The sequence below is a fragment of the Oncorhynchus kisutch genome, linkage group LG22 (assembly GCF_002021735.2).
Source record: "Oncorhynchus kisutch isolate 150728-3 linkage group LG22, Okis_V2, whole genome shotgun sequence".
NCBI lineage: Eukaryota > Metazoa > Chordata > Actinopteri > Salmoniformes > Salmonidae > Oncorhynchus > Oncorhynchus kisutch.
The window spans coordinates 40770940-40790206 of NC_034195.2; the positions used below are offsets into that span (position 1 = coordinate 40770940).

The following is a 19267-nucleotide window of genomic DNA, read 5'->3' on the forward strand; positions in this document are numbered from 1 at the left end:
TCTCTCCACATCTCCTCTCTCTCACTCAAATACAGAAGGGTTGGTTTATGCACATTTTCCAAGAAGAGGGGGTGGAGGTGGGGGTGAGTTGAATCACTTCTATGCATGAAATACTGAGACCCCAGGAGATCTGTTGTCAACTATCTTGCAAATAGCAAAGCCCTAGAAACTTCCTCCTCCAGCTTCACCTTCTAAGCATGTCTGGAGGGAGATTCTCAGGGAGGAATCTCACAAGATAGTTGAGTTGATTTATGGCTGGGAACATTGCACAAAATGGGTTTTGAATTCCCAGAGATCTTCAGATGCACCAAATTGTTCAACATGCTCTTTGCCTACATATGAATCTGAAATCTGAGGAGTATGAAGACAAAATAGCCTACTGCTAATCCTAGTTATCTGCAACAAGGTTTCCTTCTACAAGACATCAGGAAGACATCTCCCTTCACAAGACTCATAAATGTATATCCACTGCCTCACTGAAGCAATTTTGGACCAAGTGCACTGGGAGCGTTGTGCAATGTTGCTTTGGGAATAGGTCTGATCACTGACACAGTCGTTCCCTTACATTCATCTCTCCAATGGCACAGAACATAAAGGAGAGCATGAAGAGAGAGCGAAAAAGAGAGAAAGAAAAAGAGAGAGGCACAGAGAGACAAATGGAGAACAATGGGGCCAGTTCCCATGGAGACCATCAATGTGCTCCGTCTTTCACAACATACAATATCAATTGCACAATCAGAAAAGGGATTCTACATCAAAAGTGGCAATGTTTAGAGACCTGTCACCGTAACTCCCTTCCATCCATCCATACACACACTCCTCTACCACCACATGGATCTCACCCATAAGGGAGTGTAGGGGGCATTCCTGTGGGGCCAGAGGTCCAGAGGAGCCAGGGAGGGAGAGGGGGGCCTTGCTGCAGCTCTGGATCCCATTACCCCCCATACTGCTGGGCTGTGTGCTGGGAGAACCTGCCCCACAAACACACCCTGAACATGGGAAAGTCATCATGCCCTCAAGCAGTAGGGAGGCGTAAGAGAGGGAAACGGACAGATATGAAAACATGACAGGCCTCACTATGCGGGACTGCAGGAACAATATACTCCTCCTCATCTCTTTCTTTCTTTGCTCTCACCCTCCTCCAGATTTTCAGATCATATTTAGAGAATCTCCTCTCACAACTTGATGTTTGATCTTGAAGAAACAATCCACCCTGGAGAGCAGAGGGGACAATGCCCAGTCCCACCCCCATCAGGTCCTCCCTTGGTCCCAGAGCACACAATAACACAGGAATGTCCTTTAAACCAGGCTGCTGTCCTTTGAAGTGTCACTCTATTCTCTGATAGCCACTGATATGCCTCCAGAACATGACCGTACCAGCCGCCACAGCTGGGGGAAACATGATGGACGTGGACATGAGACTCTCACAGAGACACGTCCTTCCATGACACATGCTTTTCTAAGCCCCACATATTTTCACATTGAGGTAATCCATCTCACTTAAGTGAAATGACACCACATTGACGGGGGGGCCACAAAGCTACCTGAATGGGGTCTCCGCCAGTCATTGTTGCTCAGAAAGGATATTTTGATTATGTGTCGAAAGAAGGGGAGACAAGGATATTTTGCAACTATGTTGACGCAAGACATCAGCACCTAATTGACTTGGCAGCACATCCATTATCGTTTTGACTTACAAAATCTGGCATGGGAGCCAAAAGTGATATCAGATGGCAACCCACATTGGCTGATCTTTTGATGACATAAATATCCACCAGTGAGACTTTAGTATCAATAAAGGATGCAACATACCCGTGGCGCAGAGGGCGATGAAGGTCTGCACATGTTTACGTATCAGCGCAAGCTTGTCCTTGGGCAACGGCAGCTTCCTCACGATGTGTTCGATGAAGTCGTTTGGTGTGACAGCCGCCAGGTTCCACTTCAACTTCCCCAACACCACCAGCTCCCACTCCTGAAACAGAAAGCGAGAGAAAGAGAGAGAAAGAGCGAGAGAGAGAGCGAGAGAGCAAAAGAGAAGGCAAAAGAGAGAGAGGAGAGAGCGAGAGAGACTGTTTTAGGATGAGAGCGGCAACAAGGCTAAACATACTGTATATACATGGCACCAGCCTAGCTGAGACTGAGCCAGGTTGGATGGGGGAGGAGGGGGGAGATAGGGACTCTAAAACTAGCTCTCACTAACATGCTCAAGCCAACAGAGGCAATGAATAGGTTCCTATATGGGTGATCATTTGGTCAACAATCTATTTAGATTTTTTTTTCAATTTGTATAATACATTTACATGTAATAATTTAGCACATGCTCTTATCCACAGCAACTTACAGTTAGTGCATTCATCTTAAGATAGCTAGGTGGGACAACCACATATCACAGCAAGTACTTTTTTCCTCAATAAAGTGGCTGTCAGCAAAGTCAGCTAGTAAGAGGAAAATGAGTCAAGTGCGTGTGTTAGTTCATGTGCGATTATCTAAAATAGAGGGCAGGGTTTCAGATGTTTTTGGGAGATAGGCAGGGACTCTGCTGTCCTGTCTTCAGGGGGAAGCTGGTTCCATCATCGGGGTACCAGGACAGAGAAGCTGCCCTTTGGCAGGGGTGGTAGAGCCAGGAGACAAGAGGTGGCAGAACGGAGTACTCGGGTAGACAGGGGCAATTTCTCTTGCTGCTCCATAGGCAGCAAGAAGTACCATGGTCTTATACACAGTATCGATTATACAAGTACAAATGCAAGACAAAATGCACAGCAAATAGGTTAGCACAGGATAGCATCATTTAACCTTTGTCATAACCTGTTGGAAGCTATTAAGTTACCACAGTTAGGACCTGTTTTGCTACTTTGAGCACCTAGCTAAATTCAAATGGACACCTTCTCTGAAATTCGATCGATAATGTTAAACAAACAGAGCTAATTTACAACGACTTTACAGCTCACCTCGCACACAGACAAAACAAGTGTATACCTAATGTTTGATGTGAACAGCATAAAAGGAGAGGCTAAAAAAATATATCCCCACCTAGCAAAACTATAAACAAAATGACAGTTTCCCTAAAACTAATCAACTTGAACTTGTTCAATCGTGAGCAGTATCCTCAACTGCACAATCCCAATGTCTATCAGCAATAGCCAATGACATTTAGGCCTATCTTAAATCACATGGTTTTATTTTTCTTGGGGGGTGGGAGGTTATGTTTGAGTTATACGGTTGTCCTTGTTTCTTAGAGAAGAAAGGATGAGTAACGGAAGGAGCTGGTGACTAATTTGGGAGGAATTTTGTGGTTTGCGACTGTCCTTGTGCCTAGGACCTGGGATGCTATTGATTTCCCCTTCAGAGAGTCACATGGTTCTTAGTCATGACACAACGCAGGTCCAATATGGCAGCCATTAACTGCCTTTAAAACTCCACGACAGGGTGATTCTGAACCGATGACCAGATCTCATTCCCAATATCAGGTGAACTGTATCTCTGTAATTCTGAACCGATGACCAAATCTCATTCCCAATATCAGGTGAAATGTATCTCTGTAATTCTAAACCGATGACCAAATCTCATTCCCAATATCAGGTGAACTGCATCTCTCTCTCTCTCCTCTGAAGGGGACCATACACTATGATACATCCCTATGATATCCCCACTTCAGTTTCACAGGGTGTTGTGTTTCCCTATCAACTTACAAAAACAGTAAAAAACTGCTAAGGTTCAGTGAGTCACTCCTTAAGAATGCCACAGATACCGCTGAGAAATAGGCCGTTGACAAATGTGATGCTGCGGTTAGAATTCAAGGAATCAATGAGGAATCGTATAGATAGATCGCCCTGACTCGTCCACACTCTGCAGTGTTTCCCCTCTCTATCATTAGAGGTCTGCTTTCTACTGTGGTAGAAAACAGACACGAGCTGACAGACACAAGCTGAGAGAGTGCGAGAGAGAGAATGAGAGAGAGACAGACAAGAGATAGAGAGAGATAGAGACAGAAAGAGAGAGAGAGCGAGCTGTGGCAAAACCTTGCAACACACCCTCCATGCAGGCACCCACTTCCTTCTGCTGGTGCCTCCGGTCCCACCTTCTGGGTGACATTGTGGTTTATTTTACAAGAAATTGTTACCAAAGATGGGGACAAAAAAACGATCACATGGGCCGAGCAGCTGATCTCCTGTTTCCTGTATCTGTCAGCCAAAAGATTGCCTTAAAGAGAAGCTAATTGTGAACACGACCAGGCAACCCTCATGAAACCATCTCAGAAACATGGTACTCCTCTGACCCATGCCTAAACAGCATGTATGGGTGGATACAGCTCAGCCCAGTCTAGCCCAGTTCCCAGCAAAATATGAATCTTCACCTGATGTTGATCATGCTTCTGTCAGCAAGTAATACAATAACAACCAATGAGAGATAGGAGGCGGGACAGACTCAGCCCCTAAGACGACTGATGCAGGACCTGTCATCACAGGGAATGGCTGGCCTCTCCAACCCATACATATTTAGTACCACAGCAATGGGATCAGCAATCAACTGAGGAGTTGGGTCAGGCCCAGGCAGCCCCCAAGCTCTCAGCTGAATAATATGCGGCCTCTTTCACAACATGGGTGGGATTGACTATTGTTTACTAAAGAATGTTTATGTAGGGTCGCAGAGGAAATACTTTTGATGTGAGAAACTGACTATTTAAATGTTCACCACCACTTGGGTCCACCATGACCCTATGAGATTGCCAAAGGCTCTAACTTTGGGGTACCAATGACTGCAGCAGAAACCCTAACCAAGACAAGCAGGATGTACCCACACCAGGTCAAGTGAAACCTCGTTGTGAGCGCCTACAACCAAGACATCCAATTAGTGAACTAATCCAATGCAAAATTGTAATGTACTGTATGCAAGTAATAAGCATTGTTTTCTAACACATTGGGAAAAGTACTTTTTGAAGCAGAATCTACAAAAACCTGTAAGTGTCCATTCTTTGAGGACATCTATGTCAAACCTTGAGTGGAGCAAACTGGAGGTCAAAGACAACATTTTGTTTGCCAGGACCATCAATATGGGAGACTTCCTCTCTGTAGACTGAAGTCTCTAAAGATCAATCACTCCACGGATCTAAACCTTGGCTTCAGTTCAATGGCTGACCTCGTTCTACTACAAATATTTGCCACTAGATGGTGATGGAGACCACTGTACAAAAACCTACTGTACAGTCCAATATACAGGTAACTGCCAAAATAAAGGAAACACTTGAGTAAATCAAAAATACAAAGTATAGTGAAAGCAGGTGCTTCCACACAGGTATGGTTCCTGAGTTAATTAAGCAATTAACACCCCATCATGCCATAATTTTGACTACCATGGCTAGAAGAGTTCTCAGTGACCTTGAAAGAGGGGTCTCAAAAGACCATAGGGGGTTTAAAGGGTGTGTGTCTCAGTCATCAGATCTCAACACAATTGGACACTTATGGGAGATTCTGGAGCATCACCTGAGACAGCATTTTCCACCACAATCAACAAATCACCAAATTATATAATTTTTGTGGAAGAATTGTGTCTCATCCCTCCAATAGAGTTCCAGACACTTGTAGAATCTATGCCAAGGCGCATTGAAGCTGTGCTGGCAGCTTGTGGTGGCTCAACGCCCTATTAACACATTTAATGTGGGTGTTTCCTTTATTTTGGCAGTTACCTGTAGTACAGTATAACTCTTGGGGGACAAAGCACTCTGGGTCATTCCTAGAGTGATGGGGCCAAACATTTCATCTAGGTTGGCTGATGATTTCAGTGAATTATATTCCATAATAGTTTATCCTTAGAGAAAATGGACAGTAGCATATATAATATGAATAAATATAAAACATATATATGTAGGTGGCTTTTGGCCCATAACATAAACATTGACAAATAACCATGAGTTTCATATTTGACAAAGACAACAATAACAATCTGAAATGTAACTCATAATTTTGTTGGCAGAAACCAACTGTTGCTTACCAGCAGCTCCTGTGGTCTGATGGAGTTATCAGTGTAGATGCAGAGTTTGTCTGCAGTTAATGGACGAGTTTCTTTCAATTTGGATGCAAGGAACATGCAAACTGCTCCAAGAAGTTGCAGATCACACTTTCTGGTTGGAACCACAGCTAAAAATCTGTCTAAGTAGTTCATTGCCAAGGGAAAAACCTCTTCCTCACACTTCTGTTCTTCACAAACCTAGAGAGAGAGGTGACATGTGACAATGTGCAGCAATTGGCATCATCAAATTCCAGTTATTTCAATTACCTATAATGTGTTCAATACATGTGAAACATAAAAATGATAACGAAATTAAGAAAATAATGTAACAGCCAGATATGCACATAAATTCGTCGAAACCCTTTGGGACCTGGCCAATAATTGAGCCCCACCCAGAGTTGTTGCGACATCATCAATAAATTCTAAATAAGATTATTTTCAATGTTTGAAAAAGCTCTCAGGCACAGGCTGTCAATAGAATCACATTCCTTCAGTAAGAAATGAATTCAAGTCACAATTACCCCAGCCAAAAAACACCCATGCAGCACAGTACGGAACCTCTTTTTTTCCTTCGTCATATTTTCCTAAAATATTTAAAAATATAAATAAATTGTCTACACCTATAATTTTCACATCATAATGAACACCAATGTCTTTCACATCAGACCCGACAATTGATAAACATGTAATTTGAAGATAAATGCGAAATAATTGTCAAATGTAAAACGAAGTAGCATGTGGCTGTTCTCGAGTGCGTCACCGCCAGGTCGAAATATATTTTCAAAAATTAATATAAAATATTTAATGAATGTCAGTAAAATAACTCTTCCATGAAAATAAAGCTCTGACGGTCAGGTTTCTATTCAGACAATTCCCAACATATTATGTCAAACAAATTGTAAAAAATCTAACTTAATTCCTGGGTGACGGATTTCAATGAGGAGACCAGAGGGACAGAAAGGCCCGCACCCCTTCCGCGATCCAATATTTAAAAAATAAATAGAAAATGTATGATCAATATTTCGCATTAATTTCAATGATGACTATGTAGTTTAGACACTGCTCTTTCATGTATGCCACGTATCAACAACAGGTATAGCGTTTATGATCTGTAAAATCGTCAGAAAAACTTCAACAGTTCCTGAAAAAACAACATGGCGTTAGAATATAGGCTAGAATAGGGCTAGCATTGAACTGCATACGTGTGCATGGACATATTTAGGCAATTTTTAAATATATAACAAATAATCCCGTGCACCTTTCCTAGATCCGACCTATGCAAAGAAAAGCTTTATCTGGTGAAAGACTACACCACTGTAACCACCTGTCAATGTATCTGAGACGTAATCGTCAGTGACTTGGTTCAAAAAATAAAACCATATTAATAAAATAAACGAATTATAGGCTATCAGGATTGTATATTCGGCAATGTGATGTGCAACCCTCCTCTTTCTCACACCATGCAAACTGGACAAAATGACAGAACGATAGGTCAGATTTGAGTGTGTTTTGATGAGTCGTGAGCCTACAGAGTATTTCGGTACAAACCTCCAGCATCCAAGTTGCAACCATCCTCCGCATAAATGGCTGAATATCTTTCTGAACGCACTTGAAATAAGAACATTGGGGAATAAATCGTTCTTCAATGGTCAACAGGCTTTGTAATACCCTATCATCACACAGAATATTCGGATCAGGACGAGCTCTTAAAATGGTGTCCATTTCGAGGCAAAGCAGCTCCATGGTCGTTTCAGTTTTTACAAAGCCGGATTATTCTTGTGATAATACGAAACAATATTGCTAGATGCAAAGAAACTGGAAGGAACGTATTTTGGAGGCATAAAAGTGAGACTGCAGGGCTCCCAAGAGTAGTCCTGCCTCTCCTTGCGAACTTTTTCCTCTCCCCCTCAGTTCGCTTCTACTTTCTTCTGGCGTTACATTTTAAGCCTGCCTTTTCCGACCAAAGTGACGCGAGCAGCAGCGCAGACCACACTATGTTGAGCAGTTACTCAAACATTTGTTCCTCTTTTCTCTCCACTTTTAGATGACAACTTCATATTAATTTTATTTTATCATGACAATATTACCACAATTAAAACCCCAACCATACGTCACAGGAACAAATTGAGAAAATGTACTCGGATAATATAGGCTATATAACTGGAACAATTTATCCATTTAGCAAGTGTTAGAGTTCAAACTCGTCAGGGGTACAGCTTTTCTGCCTTCAGAGGGGATGTAGCCTAGGGCTAGGCTATGAATGCAGGAATAGCAATGTACCCAAGTTGACAACTTCATAAACATACATTAGGCTAATTTTATTTCTGTATTTCAGTTTATCAACAAAAAAACGTATCCTTGTTGATTTGCTTGCTCTGTTGTTTTTTCGAATGCACTTGATTAACTTCTAATCGCCCCGCGCTCCCTCTCGCTCTCCCCGACACACACACACACACACACACACACACACACACACAAAGTTCTACCATAACTATCTTTTATATAGCAACAGCTCGCTTGTGGTTGAATGAGATAGCTTTCTAGGAAATGCAATGCAGCATAAAAAAGCTGTTGCGACAAACTTATCTTATAGATAACACCACGATGACAGCCTATGCTCTGAATTGGACAACTGCATGTATTCATATATAAATATAATCCATGTGGTTGAGGTTGTGATCATTATACTCATATGCAGAACGATACACATAGGACCCATGTCCAATACTTAATTCTAGTTATTATGCCTTGATAAAGGTCTCTTAAATATGCTAGAGTGTAATGTTGGAGGAGCTTAAAGCAGAACTGATAGTTTGCCAAAAAAAGCTTAGTCTCTAATAATATTCTACCCCCAAAGATGAGTCAACTAGACTATCCTGCATGGATTGTCTTTCATATGCAGAGGGGGCAGTCTTCCGCTGCGCTCAAAGTTGTTAAATTCCATTTGTGTGGGCGTCTCTATCGGTCTGAATGGCAACACCTTTGTTCTTGTACTTGTGAGAGAAGTGGGAAATGTCTCTTTAAAGCATTTTTTGTCTCAAGATAGTTTCCTCCCCATGTCACAATTTGCATATAGCCAATAGGTCTTCTGCGCGTGACCGAGGCTTGCCGATTGTTACTGGGCAGAATTCTATTGCATAGGCTATATTCGGAGAACCAGGGCGGTCCAACTCCTACAATAACCAACTATTTATCAATTCACACGATTAGCTGATGTTATTTCCCCCCTAGCATAGATAGAAATCGTAAAATTGCATCCAACAACAAGCAATTAAGACATGGCAAAGCAACACATTCCAAATGGATGAAACTTCCACATCACACACGGCTTACCGTTTTAACTAAAAAACTGTTAGACTTTTAAAAGTAAGAAGTTCGACAAGCAGACTAAGCTACTAGAATAAAGATCAACATTTCTATAACTTGTTTATTATACGCAAAAATTAGAGAAATATAGCCTAGGCTGAGGCTATAACTGCTTCTTAATTGGTTCCATGATAACCTATTATGTTGTTATGACAACCACAAATATTACAACTACATGAATGAGGCACTGAGTGATTAACCCCCCCCCCCCCCCCCCTTCTTTCGGAATGTTTTGGACAACAAGAACGACTACATCAAAGACAATAAGGGATGTTTTTCAACGAACAATAGTATAGACTACTAGCCTACACATCCAGAAAGTTGCTCGTTTTGTGGAAGTGTATAGGGGGAGTTCCCCCAGATATTTATCGTGTCCCTGACGCATTTCAATGAATTATTTTGGGATAAAGTATTTCCCTCAGAGAAACAGAATAAACAATCAACATTCTACATCGTGCAAACCCATCTGTGCCATAATGACTGATCTTAAAGGCTCACACATAGAATGCATAAAACGATGCACTAGTAGACTACATTGAGACAACATGCGCACAATCATGTCCAATTGAAGTTTCTACTTTGCCAGACAGATACGCTTGTGAAGCGCCTTGATGGCCATGCTTCTACACCACCTCCTCGGGTGTCAATATGCATTTGTTATAATATCCATTAATTCATATTTCAACCTATGTATCATATTTCGGCTTTCAAAATGGGGACTTATTTTAGGTTGTTTGTGTTCTGATTGCCTCTGCATCTCATGACTTGCTCATGCACCTGTCACTGCCATCAGAAATGACTTTTTTTATGTCCATTTCTTGGACAGCATGTTAAACAAAGTGAAAAATAAAGACAGCTCAATAAGCCCATTTGTGTTCTTACCACCAAGAAAGACAATCGTTTTGCTGCAGATATTATCAAATGGAAAATGTAGAGTTTAAACTCTCTTGGGAACACAACACTTTGAACATTAAGATCCCCAATCCCCAAGTTATGGTAGATTTCTTATGATGCTAAGGTTAAAGTTTACAATGTCATCGAACAAATGCAAATAGCTAATCAGCAAACACATACCATTCGACAATCATTCTAAGACTACAGTAGCGTCTCAGCACTGTAGGCTGAAAGAACCATGCTGTATTTTCGCGGAATAATGACGTCACCGCAGGCTCTGAGGAGAGTCGAGCGCAACGGAGGCGCTACATTATTTCCCAGATGCATACAATTAACATGATATCCAATGGGACACAAACTAAAGAATATTGCAACATTTGTTTCAAACTTTATTTTGATTTGATAGGGAAGTTTGAAAAGTTATCTCACCCTCATATCTGACCCGTGACTGCAATGGTTTGTCTCAACGTTTACTCAAAGTGGTATGAAACAGCCTACATAAGGTTTTGAAATAACGGGAAGATAATGCAAGTGTGGGGTAAACTAGGCAGCATACTTAAGGCACGAGTAGGTTGCTGACATCAAAACACGAATTATGATGTTTTCAAAATGTGTCAAATTAACAGACATGGGAATTTTGGAAGGAACTTTATGAGTTGAACGTTTCAATGTTCTACAAATTACAGCAATAGACTATAAACAATCTAAAGAAAAATAAACCTTTTAACATTCTAAATTCTGAAAATGTACATATTTGAACTGAAAACCATCTAGAATGTCTACACCAACAAACATAGGTTGTACTTTCAAATTCATAAATGTTGATAATTTCCCAACAACTGTTCACAGTATATTTCTGAGAAATATTGTTTATCCTCCCTTTGAGCATGTTTATATATACATTATACATCAAATTAAACACCCATAACGTGTTCATTGGGCTGCTACATGGAACTGTATTTGAAACTGTTACAAAATAATTATCAAACAGGTTGAAAAAGGAATTCTGAAAATATGCCATTTCCATAATGTTACTAAATTAGGTTGTTTGAATGTTGGCTGACTTCTAGATAAACCCAATTATGGCAGGTGATAGAAGTATGCTTTGAAAACACATGGATTGTTGCTTCCTATAGATAATTCTAACACACCTGCCGAGTGCCACAGCTGCAAGCTGGTATTAGTGCAGTTCTGCAATGAAAGAATAACAGCTTTCTAACCAGATAATTAACATAGGCCTATATGAAAACACAAAAACACAGTTTGTTATTCACTTACACATGAAAAATCTAATGCATCGAACAAGTAACTAGATGTCTCACAGACCATATTAGAGGGCAAAAGGTAGAAAGAGGCAAATCCACTCTGTAGGTTCTTGGTTTGAATGACTTCATATAATTTCAGACTGTATGCACCAATATATATTATATTTGTCCTTTTATTAAGGTTTAGATTTGAAATTATTTTTAAAAGACTGTTTCAATGTTAACAATAACCTTGTTAATAGTGTTTAAAGAATGGGTTGATTAAATATAATCAAATTAAACCATTCAATTATTTATACCATAACAACATTAATAAAGTTCACTATTTCATTTCCTAAATTAATATATATACACTAATGTTATTTATAGAAATAGCGTTTGTTCTCTTATTCCATACTTTTCGCCTGGGGGTGAACATTTTAAAAGCAGCAATTGAAACCCAAAAAGTGTTGTGTTAGATATGATAACTGTGAAAAGCGGAGGAAATATTCCCTAAAAATGACCAAATAAATACAACATATTATTGACGTAATAAAACATTAGAATAAATCAACCATGACAGGATCAGAAGTTTTGTATGACAAAAAACATGTGCATACAGTGTTAATGCCAATTAATAGGAGGTCCAACTAGTGACTCCACCCCACTCTGTGTTTACATGTGTTCACCATTCACTAACTGCCTCATTGGCTGACTCCAAACACTGCAAAGTAATGTACTGGTGTAACAAACTCACCATTCACTCTTACGGTAATTCAAAGAGTTAATTAAGACGTTTTAACATTAAGAACTCCCCTGACATTGTCATCAAAAAATATATTCTATGGAGTATAAAGCAGAACCTTGTCAGGCAAGTTATGTGGTTGACACTTACAAAGCAATGCAAACTCTATTTCCTGCATTACCCTGAGCGTGGACATCTGTTATAACTCACAAGTCTCCTTAGCTTGTCACACACAAGCATCAAAAGATATTACGTTACTACTCCATGCACATTAGGCGGTCATGAGAGATCAGTTGCTACCATATATGCTATCAATAATATACACTAAATGTTTCTGTTCAAAACATCTTATGCATGTTTATAATTTGCTTATTTCACACTTGCTCATAGCTTATAACAGCATTTCTGTTATTTTGTTGTGGTTGAACAACTGCAGATGTCTGAGTAAAACAATAACAAAACAGAAATAACTTGTCCATCCATATCACAATACCAGGCTGTTTGCAATGCTCCATTGGTTAGACTTATTTACATAAGAGTAATGTTTTAGCTGATATCAGCAAAGAAGTGAAAATACAACGGTGTAATAATAGTGTCCTGTATCCCTCCTGTAGGCTATCTGGACAATAGACAGAACCAGAAAGCCAGTTAGCCATAGCTTAGTCTGCATAACCACCCAACACTGCGTATTTCACACAATCCAAATTGTCTGCTTGAAACACAACACGTTAGATTAGGAACACATACATCCATGTTTGATTCAGCCAAACAGATTCATTTGATTTGATTATAATATGTTTCGACCACATTTCACAAAGGTGAAGTGAATAATATCACAGCAAAAGAGACCTGAGTTTGGTCTACACTCTTAGAAAAAAAGTGTTCTCCTATGGCTGTCCCTATAGGAAAACCCTGTGAGGAACCCTTTTTGGTTCCAGGTAAAACACTATCGGGTTCCATGAAGAAATCTTTTGAAAGAAGGTTCTACATGGAAACAAAAAGCGTTCTCCTATAGGGACAGTCGAAAAACCCTTCGGAACCTTTTTTTCTAAGAGTGTACAGAGAGCAATGGATAGTAAAAAGCTATCCAGTAAAAGCTATTGTAAACCACACACATGGAAAGATAATAGGAGGGATATCTAGAGAGCCAGCTCATTTGACTATTTAGTGAAAGTAACTATGTGTAATGAGTTGATTAAAAATAATCGAATCAAAGTTTATTGCTCTAATACACAGATTTGCAGATGTTATCGCAGTTGCAGCGAAATGCTTGTGTTTCTAGCTCCAACAATGCAGTAAAAATACCTAGCAATACACAACAATATGCACACAATCCAAAAAGTAAAAATAAAGAAATGAAGAAGAAATGAAGAATAATTGAATGCTACAGGCTACATTCTCAACCCCTTTCCATTCTCTGATATGTTTTAGAAACAAACTTACTAAATTCACGAGGGTTGTCCCTGGAAGCTCATGCACCTGTGGGATGTTTTTATTCTTTATTCTCACCATTCTATTACTGATGTTACAATGCAAATTTGGCACCAATGACCAGGGCTGTGGACTCACAGCCAAACTCCCTCAGACATTCTGTATGCAAAGATGTCCTCTTGCAATTTCTGTAAACCTGTTTTTATCTCATTAAGTCCAAAAACAAGGGAGAGAGCAAAATATCTATGTTTAATTGTCATCTCCCAACATTTCGGGGGGCGAGGGGTGGGCGTCTGAGGGAGCAAGGTGAATACCCTCCCTGTTAGAGAGATGAATTGATGCTGCCGACAAGAGGTACATGCTTCAAACATTCTCATATGCTATGTGAGGGTGGTTACAATCAGTTACAAAGTTGCAATAGTCTTGTATCATATGAATGATATTACAGTATTTGCAGGTGCATGCCACAAAAACCTTGGGAACAGATGTGATCTAGACACAGACAAAGATAAATTAATAACACATAGCTCTATTCTGGTTGTCATGCAACAAATCTTAAAAACACCAACTTCAGCCACATTTCTTCCCATATGTTTTTGAAGCAAATCAGTAGAATCAATCCAAGAAATAGCTCTTGAAAAGTAAAACAAAAATACAAGTTGAAGCATTTATAACTAAAAGCAATCTATCAAAGGGGTTGCTAACAACCCTCCCTCTGCCAACAGAGAAGAGCCAGTCTGCTATTCATTTACCTTTATTTACTCTTCCCTCCTCTCTCACATGCTTGAAGATTAAATCAAATAATTAAAATACTAATACAAAAATAGCTATATTACATGCTCAGATTTTTTATTTATTATATTATTTTATACTTGGGACTGTATATTAAACAATAAAGTACTTTGGCATTCATTGACGGGAATGCTTCAGAATCATCCAAAGGAACAAATACATGGCTTGATATTTGTCTACACGTCAACTGTAATCCTGATCATACAGCATACAGTTTAAGTTGAGTGACACCCAATTTTGACACCTGCTGCAAATCGCCCAGAGAAAGAAACGCTGCCTCTGAGTGAGGCATTCATACAAATCATGTTTAATGTATGATTCATGCACCTCTCCCTGTTTGGAACAAAGAAAATGTTGCCTATTGACATTATGTTTGTCAAACAGAGACCTTTCTGCCTGCAGCTGTATTTAAGATGCTCTTCTACTGACTTTGAAACCCAGAAAAAAATCGACAGGGTTTCAAGGCTTGATGTGCTCATTGTTGTGTCATTGCAAACACCTGAATTTAGCATGCGCACACGCATGGTGGGTAAGGGCCCCATATTCCCTGCAGTGTGTGTGGTTAGGTCAGGGCCCCGAAGGCCTCCAGCACAAACAGATGTTACATGAGATCAGGATCTGGGTATAGTAAAGATAAACTAGATTACTTAAACAATTATACCACTCTAATATTCCATCCATACCCATCAGGTGTTGACTCATCTGGTATATCTAATATTAACATGGAACAGTGTTAAAAAAAGGACCATAAAACACATGTTGCTGGTTGAAGACAAACACTGACACACACACACACACACACACACACACACACACACACACACACACACACACACACACACACACACACACACACACACACACACACACACACACACACACACACACACACACACACACACACACACACACACACACACACAAGTTCACACAAATGTTAAGGTTACATAAGACAAATGGTTAGATTTTTAGCTACTTTGCTACTAAACTCAGCAGAAACAGAAACATCCTCTCACTGTCAACTGCATTTATTTTGAGCAAACTTAACTTGTGTAAATATTTGTATGAACATAACAAGATTCAACAACTGAGACATGAACTGAACAAGTTCCACAGACACGTGACTAACAGAAATGGAATAATGTGTCCCTGAACAAAGGGGGGTCAAAATCAAAAGTAACAGTCAGTATCTGGTGTGGCCACCAGCTGCAATAAGTACTGCAGTGCATCTCCTCCTCATGGACAGCACCATATTTGCCAGTTCTTGCTGTGAGATGTTACACCAATCTTCCACCAAGGCACCTGCACATTCCCGGACATTTCTGGGGGGAATGGCCCTAGCCCTCACCCTCCGATCCAACAGGTACCAGACGTTCTCAATGGGATTGAGATCCGGGCTCTTCGCTGGCCATGGCAGAACACTGACATTCCTGTCTTGCAGGAAATCACGCACAGAATGAGCAGTATGGCTGGTGGCATTGTCACGCTGGAGGGTCATGTCAGGATAAGCAGGAAGGGTACCACATGAGGGAGGATGTCTTCCTTGTAACGCACAACATTGAGATTGCCTGCAATGACAACAAGCTGAGTCCGATGATGCTGTGACACACTGTCCCAGACCATGACAGACCCTCCACCTCCAAATCGATCCCACTCCAGAGTACAGGCCTCGGAATAACGCTCATTCCTTTGACAATAAACGCGAATCCGACCATCACCCCTGGTGAGACAAAACTGCGACTCAACAGTGAAGAGCAGTTTTTGCCAGTCCTGTCTGGTCCAGCGATGGTGGGTTTGTGCCCATAGGCGATGTTGTTGCCGGTGATGTCTGGTGAGGTCCTGCTTTACAACAGGCCTACAAGTCCAGCATCTCTCATTCTATTGCGGACAGTCTGAGCACTGATGAAGTGATTGTGCATTCCTGGTGTAACTCGGCAGTTGTTGTTGCCATCCTGTACCTGTCCCACAGGTGTGATGTTCGGATGTACCGATCCTGTGCAGGTGTTGTTATGCGTGGTCTGCCACTGCGAGGACCATCAACTGTCTATCCTGTCTCACTGTAGTGCTGTCTTAGGCGTCTCACAGTACGGACATTGCAATTTATTGCCCTGGCCACATCTGCAGTCCTCATGCCTCCTTGCAAATCAAATCAAATCAAATCAAATTTATTTATATAGCCCTTCGTACATCAGCTGATATCTCAAAGTGCTGTACAGAAACCCAGCCTAAAACCCCAAACAGCAAGCAATGCAGGTGTAGAAGCACGATGGCTAGGAAAAACTCCCTAGAAAGGTCAAAACCTAGGAAGAAACCTAGAGAGGAACCAGGCTATGTGGGGTGGCCAACAGAACATGGCCAAGATGTTCAAATGTTCATAAATGACCAGCATGGTCGAATAATAATAAGGCAGAACAGTTGAAACTGGAGCAGCAGCACGGCCAGGTGGACTGGGGACAGCAAGGAGTCATCATGTCAGGTAGTCCTGGGGTCCTTGCAGCATGCCTAAGGCTTGTTTACGCAGATGAGCAGGGACCCTGGGCATCTTTCTTTTGGTGTTTTTCAGAGTCCGTAGAAAGGCCTCTTTAGTCTCCTAAGTTTTCATAATTGTGACCTTAATTGCCACAGGTGCATGTTCATTAATTCTTTATGCTTCATCGAACAAGCATGGGAAACATTGTTTAAACCCTTTACAATGAAGATCTGTGTAGTTATTTTTAGGAATCATCTTTGAAAGACAGGGTCTTGAAAAAGGGCCGTTTCTTTTTTTGCTGAGTTTACTTAGCATGTTAGCTAACCTGTCCCCCAATCATAACCTTAACCCTGTTTGCTAACCCTTCCCCTAACCTTAACCCCTTTAGCTAACCCTTCCCCTAACCCTAACCTTAACCCTTTAACCTAACTCCTAAACTTAACCCTAATCTTAAACTTAACCTAAGCCCTAACCCTAACCCCTAGCCTAAATAAAGTTAGTCAGCTAGCTAACGTTAGCCACCTAGCCTCCTAGCTAGAATTTGTAACATATCATACATATTGCAAATTCATAACATATAGTACATTGCCAAATGTGTAACATATTGTACGTTTTGCTCATTCGTAACATATCATATCAATTCTAATACTAATATGATACGAAATGGGTGATGGAATCCACAAATGATTACATACAGTGGGGCAAAAAAGTATTTTGTATTTAGTAATTGTGCAAGTTCTCCCACTTAAAAAGATGAGAGAGGCCTGTAATTTTCATCAATAGGTACACTTCAACTATGACAGACAAAATGAGAAAAAAAATCCAGAAAATCACATTGTAGGATTTTTTATGAATTTATTTGCGTGGAATTTCTTTCCTTCTTAATGCGTTTGAGCCAATCAGTTGTAACAGGTGCGTGTTGGTGGTAGGGAAGTCAGGCGCAGGAGAACTAATTTGGTATAAACGGAGTCGTTTAAAACTCACAAAGCTCCCAAAACTCTGAAAACCAAAATTTACAAAATAATAAAAGTGGGTACAAAACCCATCGCACACCAAAACATAACTTGCACATACATACAATCAAACATTCTCCGACAAGGACATGAGAGGAAACAGAGGGTTAAATACACAATATGTAATTGATGGGATTGGAACCAGGTGTGAAGGAAGACAAGACAAAACCAATGGAAAATGAAAAATGGATCAGTGGTGGCTAGAAGGTCGGTGACGTTGACCGCCGAACACCGACCGAACAAGGAGAGGGACCGACTTCGGCAGAAGTTGTGACATCAGTTATGTTGTGACAAGGTAGGGGTGGTATGCAGATGATAGCACTATTTGGTAAAAGACCAAGTCCATACTATGGCAAGAACAGCTCAAATAAGCAAAGAGAAATGATAGTCCATCATTACTTTAAGACATGAAGGTCAGTAATACGGAAGATTTCAAGAACTTTGAACGTTTCTTCAAGTGCAGTCGCAAAAACCAAGTGCTATGATGAAACTCGCTCTCACGAGGACCGCCACAGGAAAGGAACCCCAGAGATACCTCTGCTGCAGAGGTTAAGTTCATTAGAGTTATGTCATGACGTTGTCCTCTTTGGGTACAGCGAGCACCATCCCCCTCTCTCGCACCACCTCTCTCTTCCCCCTACACCCAGGCTCTGTTAGGCAGGTCATAAATTCCTAGAGGAGTTTCTCTACTCATGGCCAGAGTATATAGAGAGAGCGTTTCACAGGAGAACAAAGGAACCTCTTCCACATCACAGAACTTGAGAACTGAACAATGTCCATGTTTTGGAGAATGTGTACACTGTCGGGGAAGAATCCAGCTACGACTGGTCCATTTAGTTTAATGTTTGTGAAACCCATGAGAGACAATACAGCCACATTACCATAACTCTGTTTATACAAGAGTCTCAGTTGTGAGGCTTGCATCTAATTGTTGTATAAAATTAATGAGTAAAGATTAAACTATTTGTGAAATGATGTAATGTGATTATAAACTGTTTAATGAATGAAACTCCAATTCCCTTTGGAGTTTAACTAGGTCATAGGCCTGCCCCATGAGCACAGGCATTGACCTGGCATCATGGGACAGCCCTCTTCTGCTGATACGAATATAACCCCCACCTGAAGGATTTCCCTTCAGACCAGCTTAGCTCGATTACCACGAGAGGGCAAAGGTTTGAGACCAGACCAGTACCTCTTCACAGAGGGAGCTACGGTTTGAGTAGATTGCTGAATCTTTTAACCATACCACGTGGTTAAACTCTGAGACTATCGATCCGACAGAATAAAAGCAAATCTTTGATACTAA

At 40.7% G+C, this 19267-nt stretch overlaps 1 protein-coding gene across 7 annotated transcripts in view; it reads right to left on the reverse strand.

Annotated features, from left to right (window-relative positions):
• Positions 1–19267, reverse strand: part of LOC109867280 (G1/S-specific cyclin-D2) — a 257766-nt gene that overhangs the window by 24147 nt on the left and 214352 nt on the right. For 6 of the 7 annotated variants that reach the window (XM_031801135.1, XM_031801136.1, XM_020456342.2 and 3 more), the window contains 2 exons: positions 5989–6204; positions 1813–1972 (listed from right to left, as the gene is read on the reverse strand). In XM_031801135.1, coding sequence (XP_031656995.1) covers positions 1813–1972; positions 5989–6159 — 331 coding nt within the window. In that variant the 5' untranslated portion in view covers positions 6160–6204. Of the gene's footprint in view, positions 1–1812; positions 1973–5988; positions 6205–7554; positions 8999–19267 lie in introns of those variants that run through there. The other variant, XM_020456339.2, reaches the window with a different exon arrangement.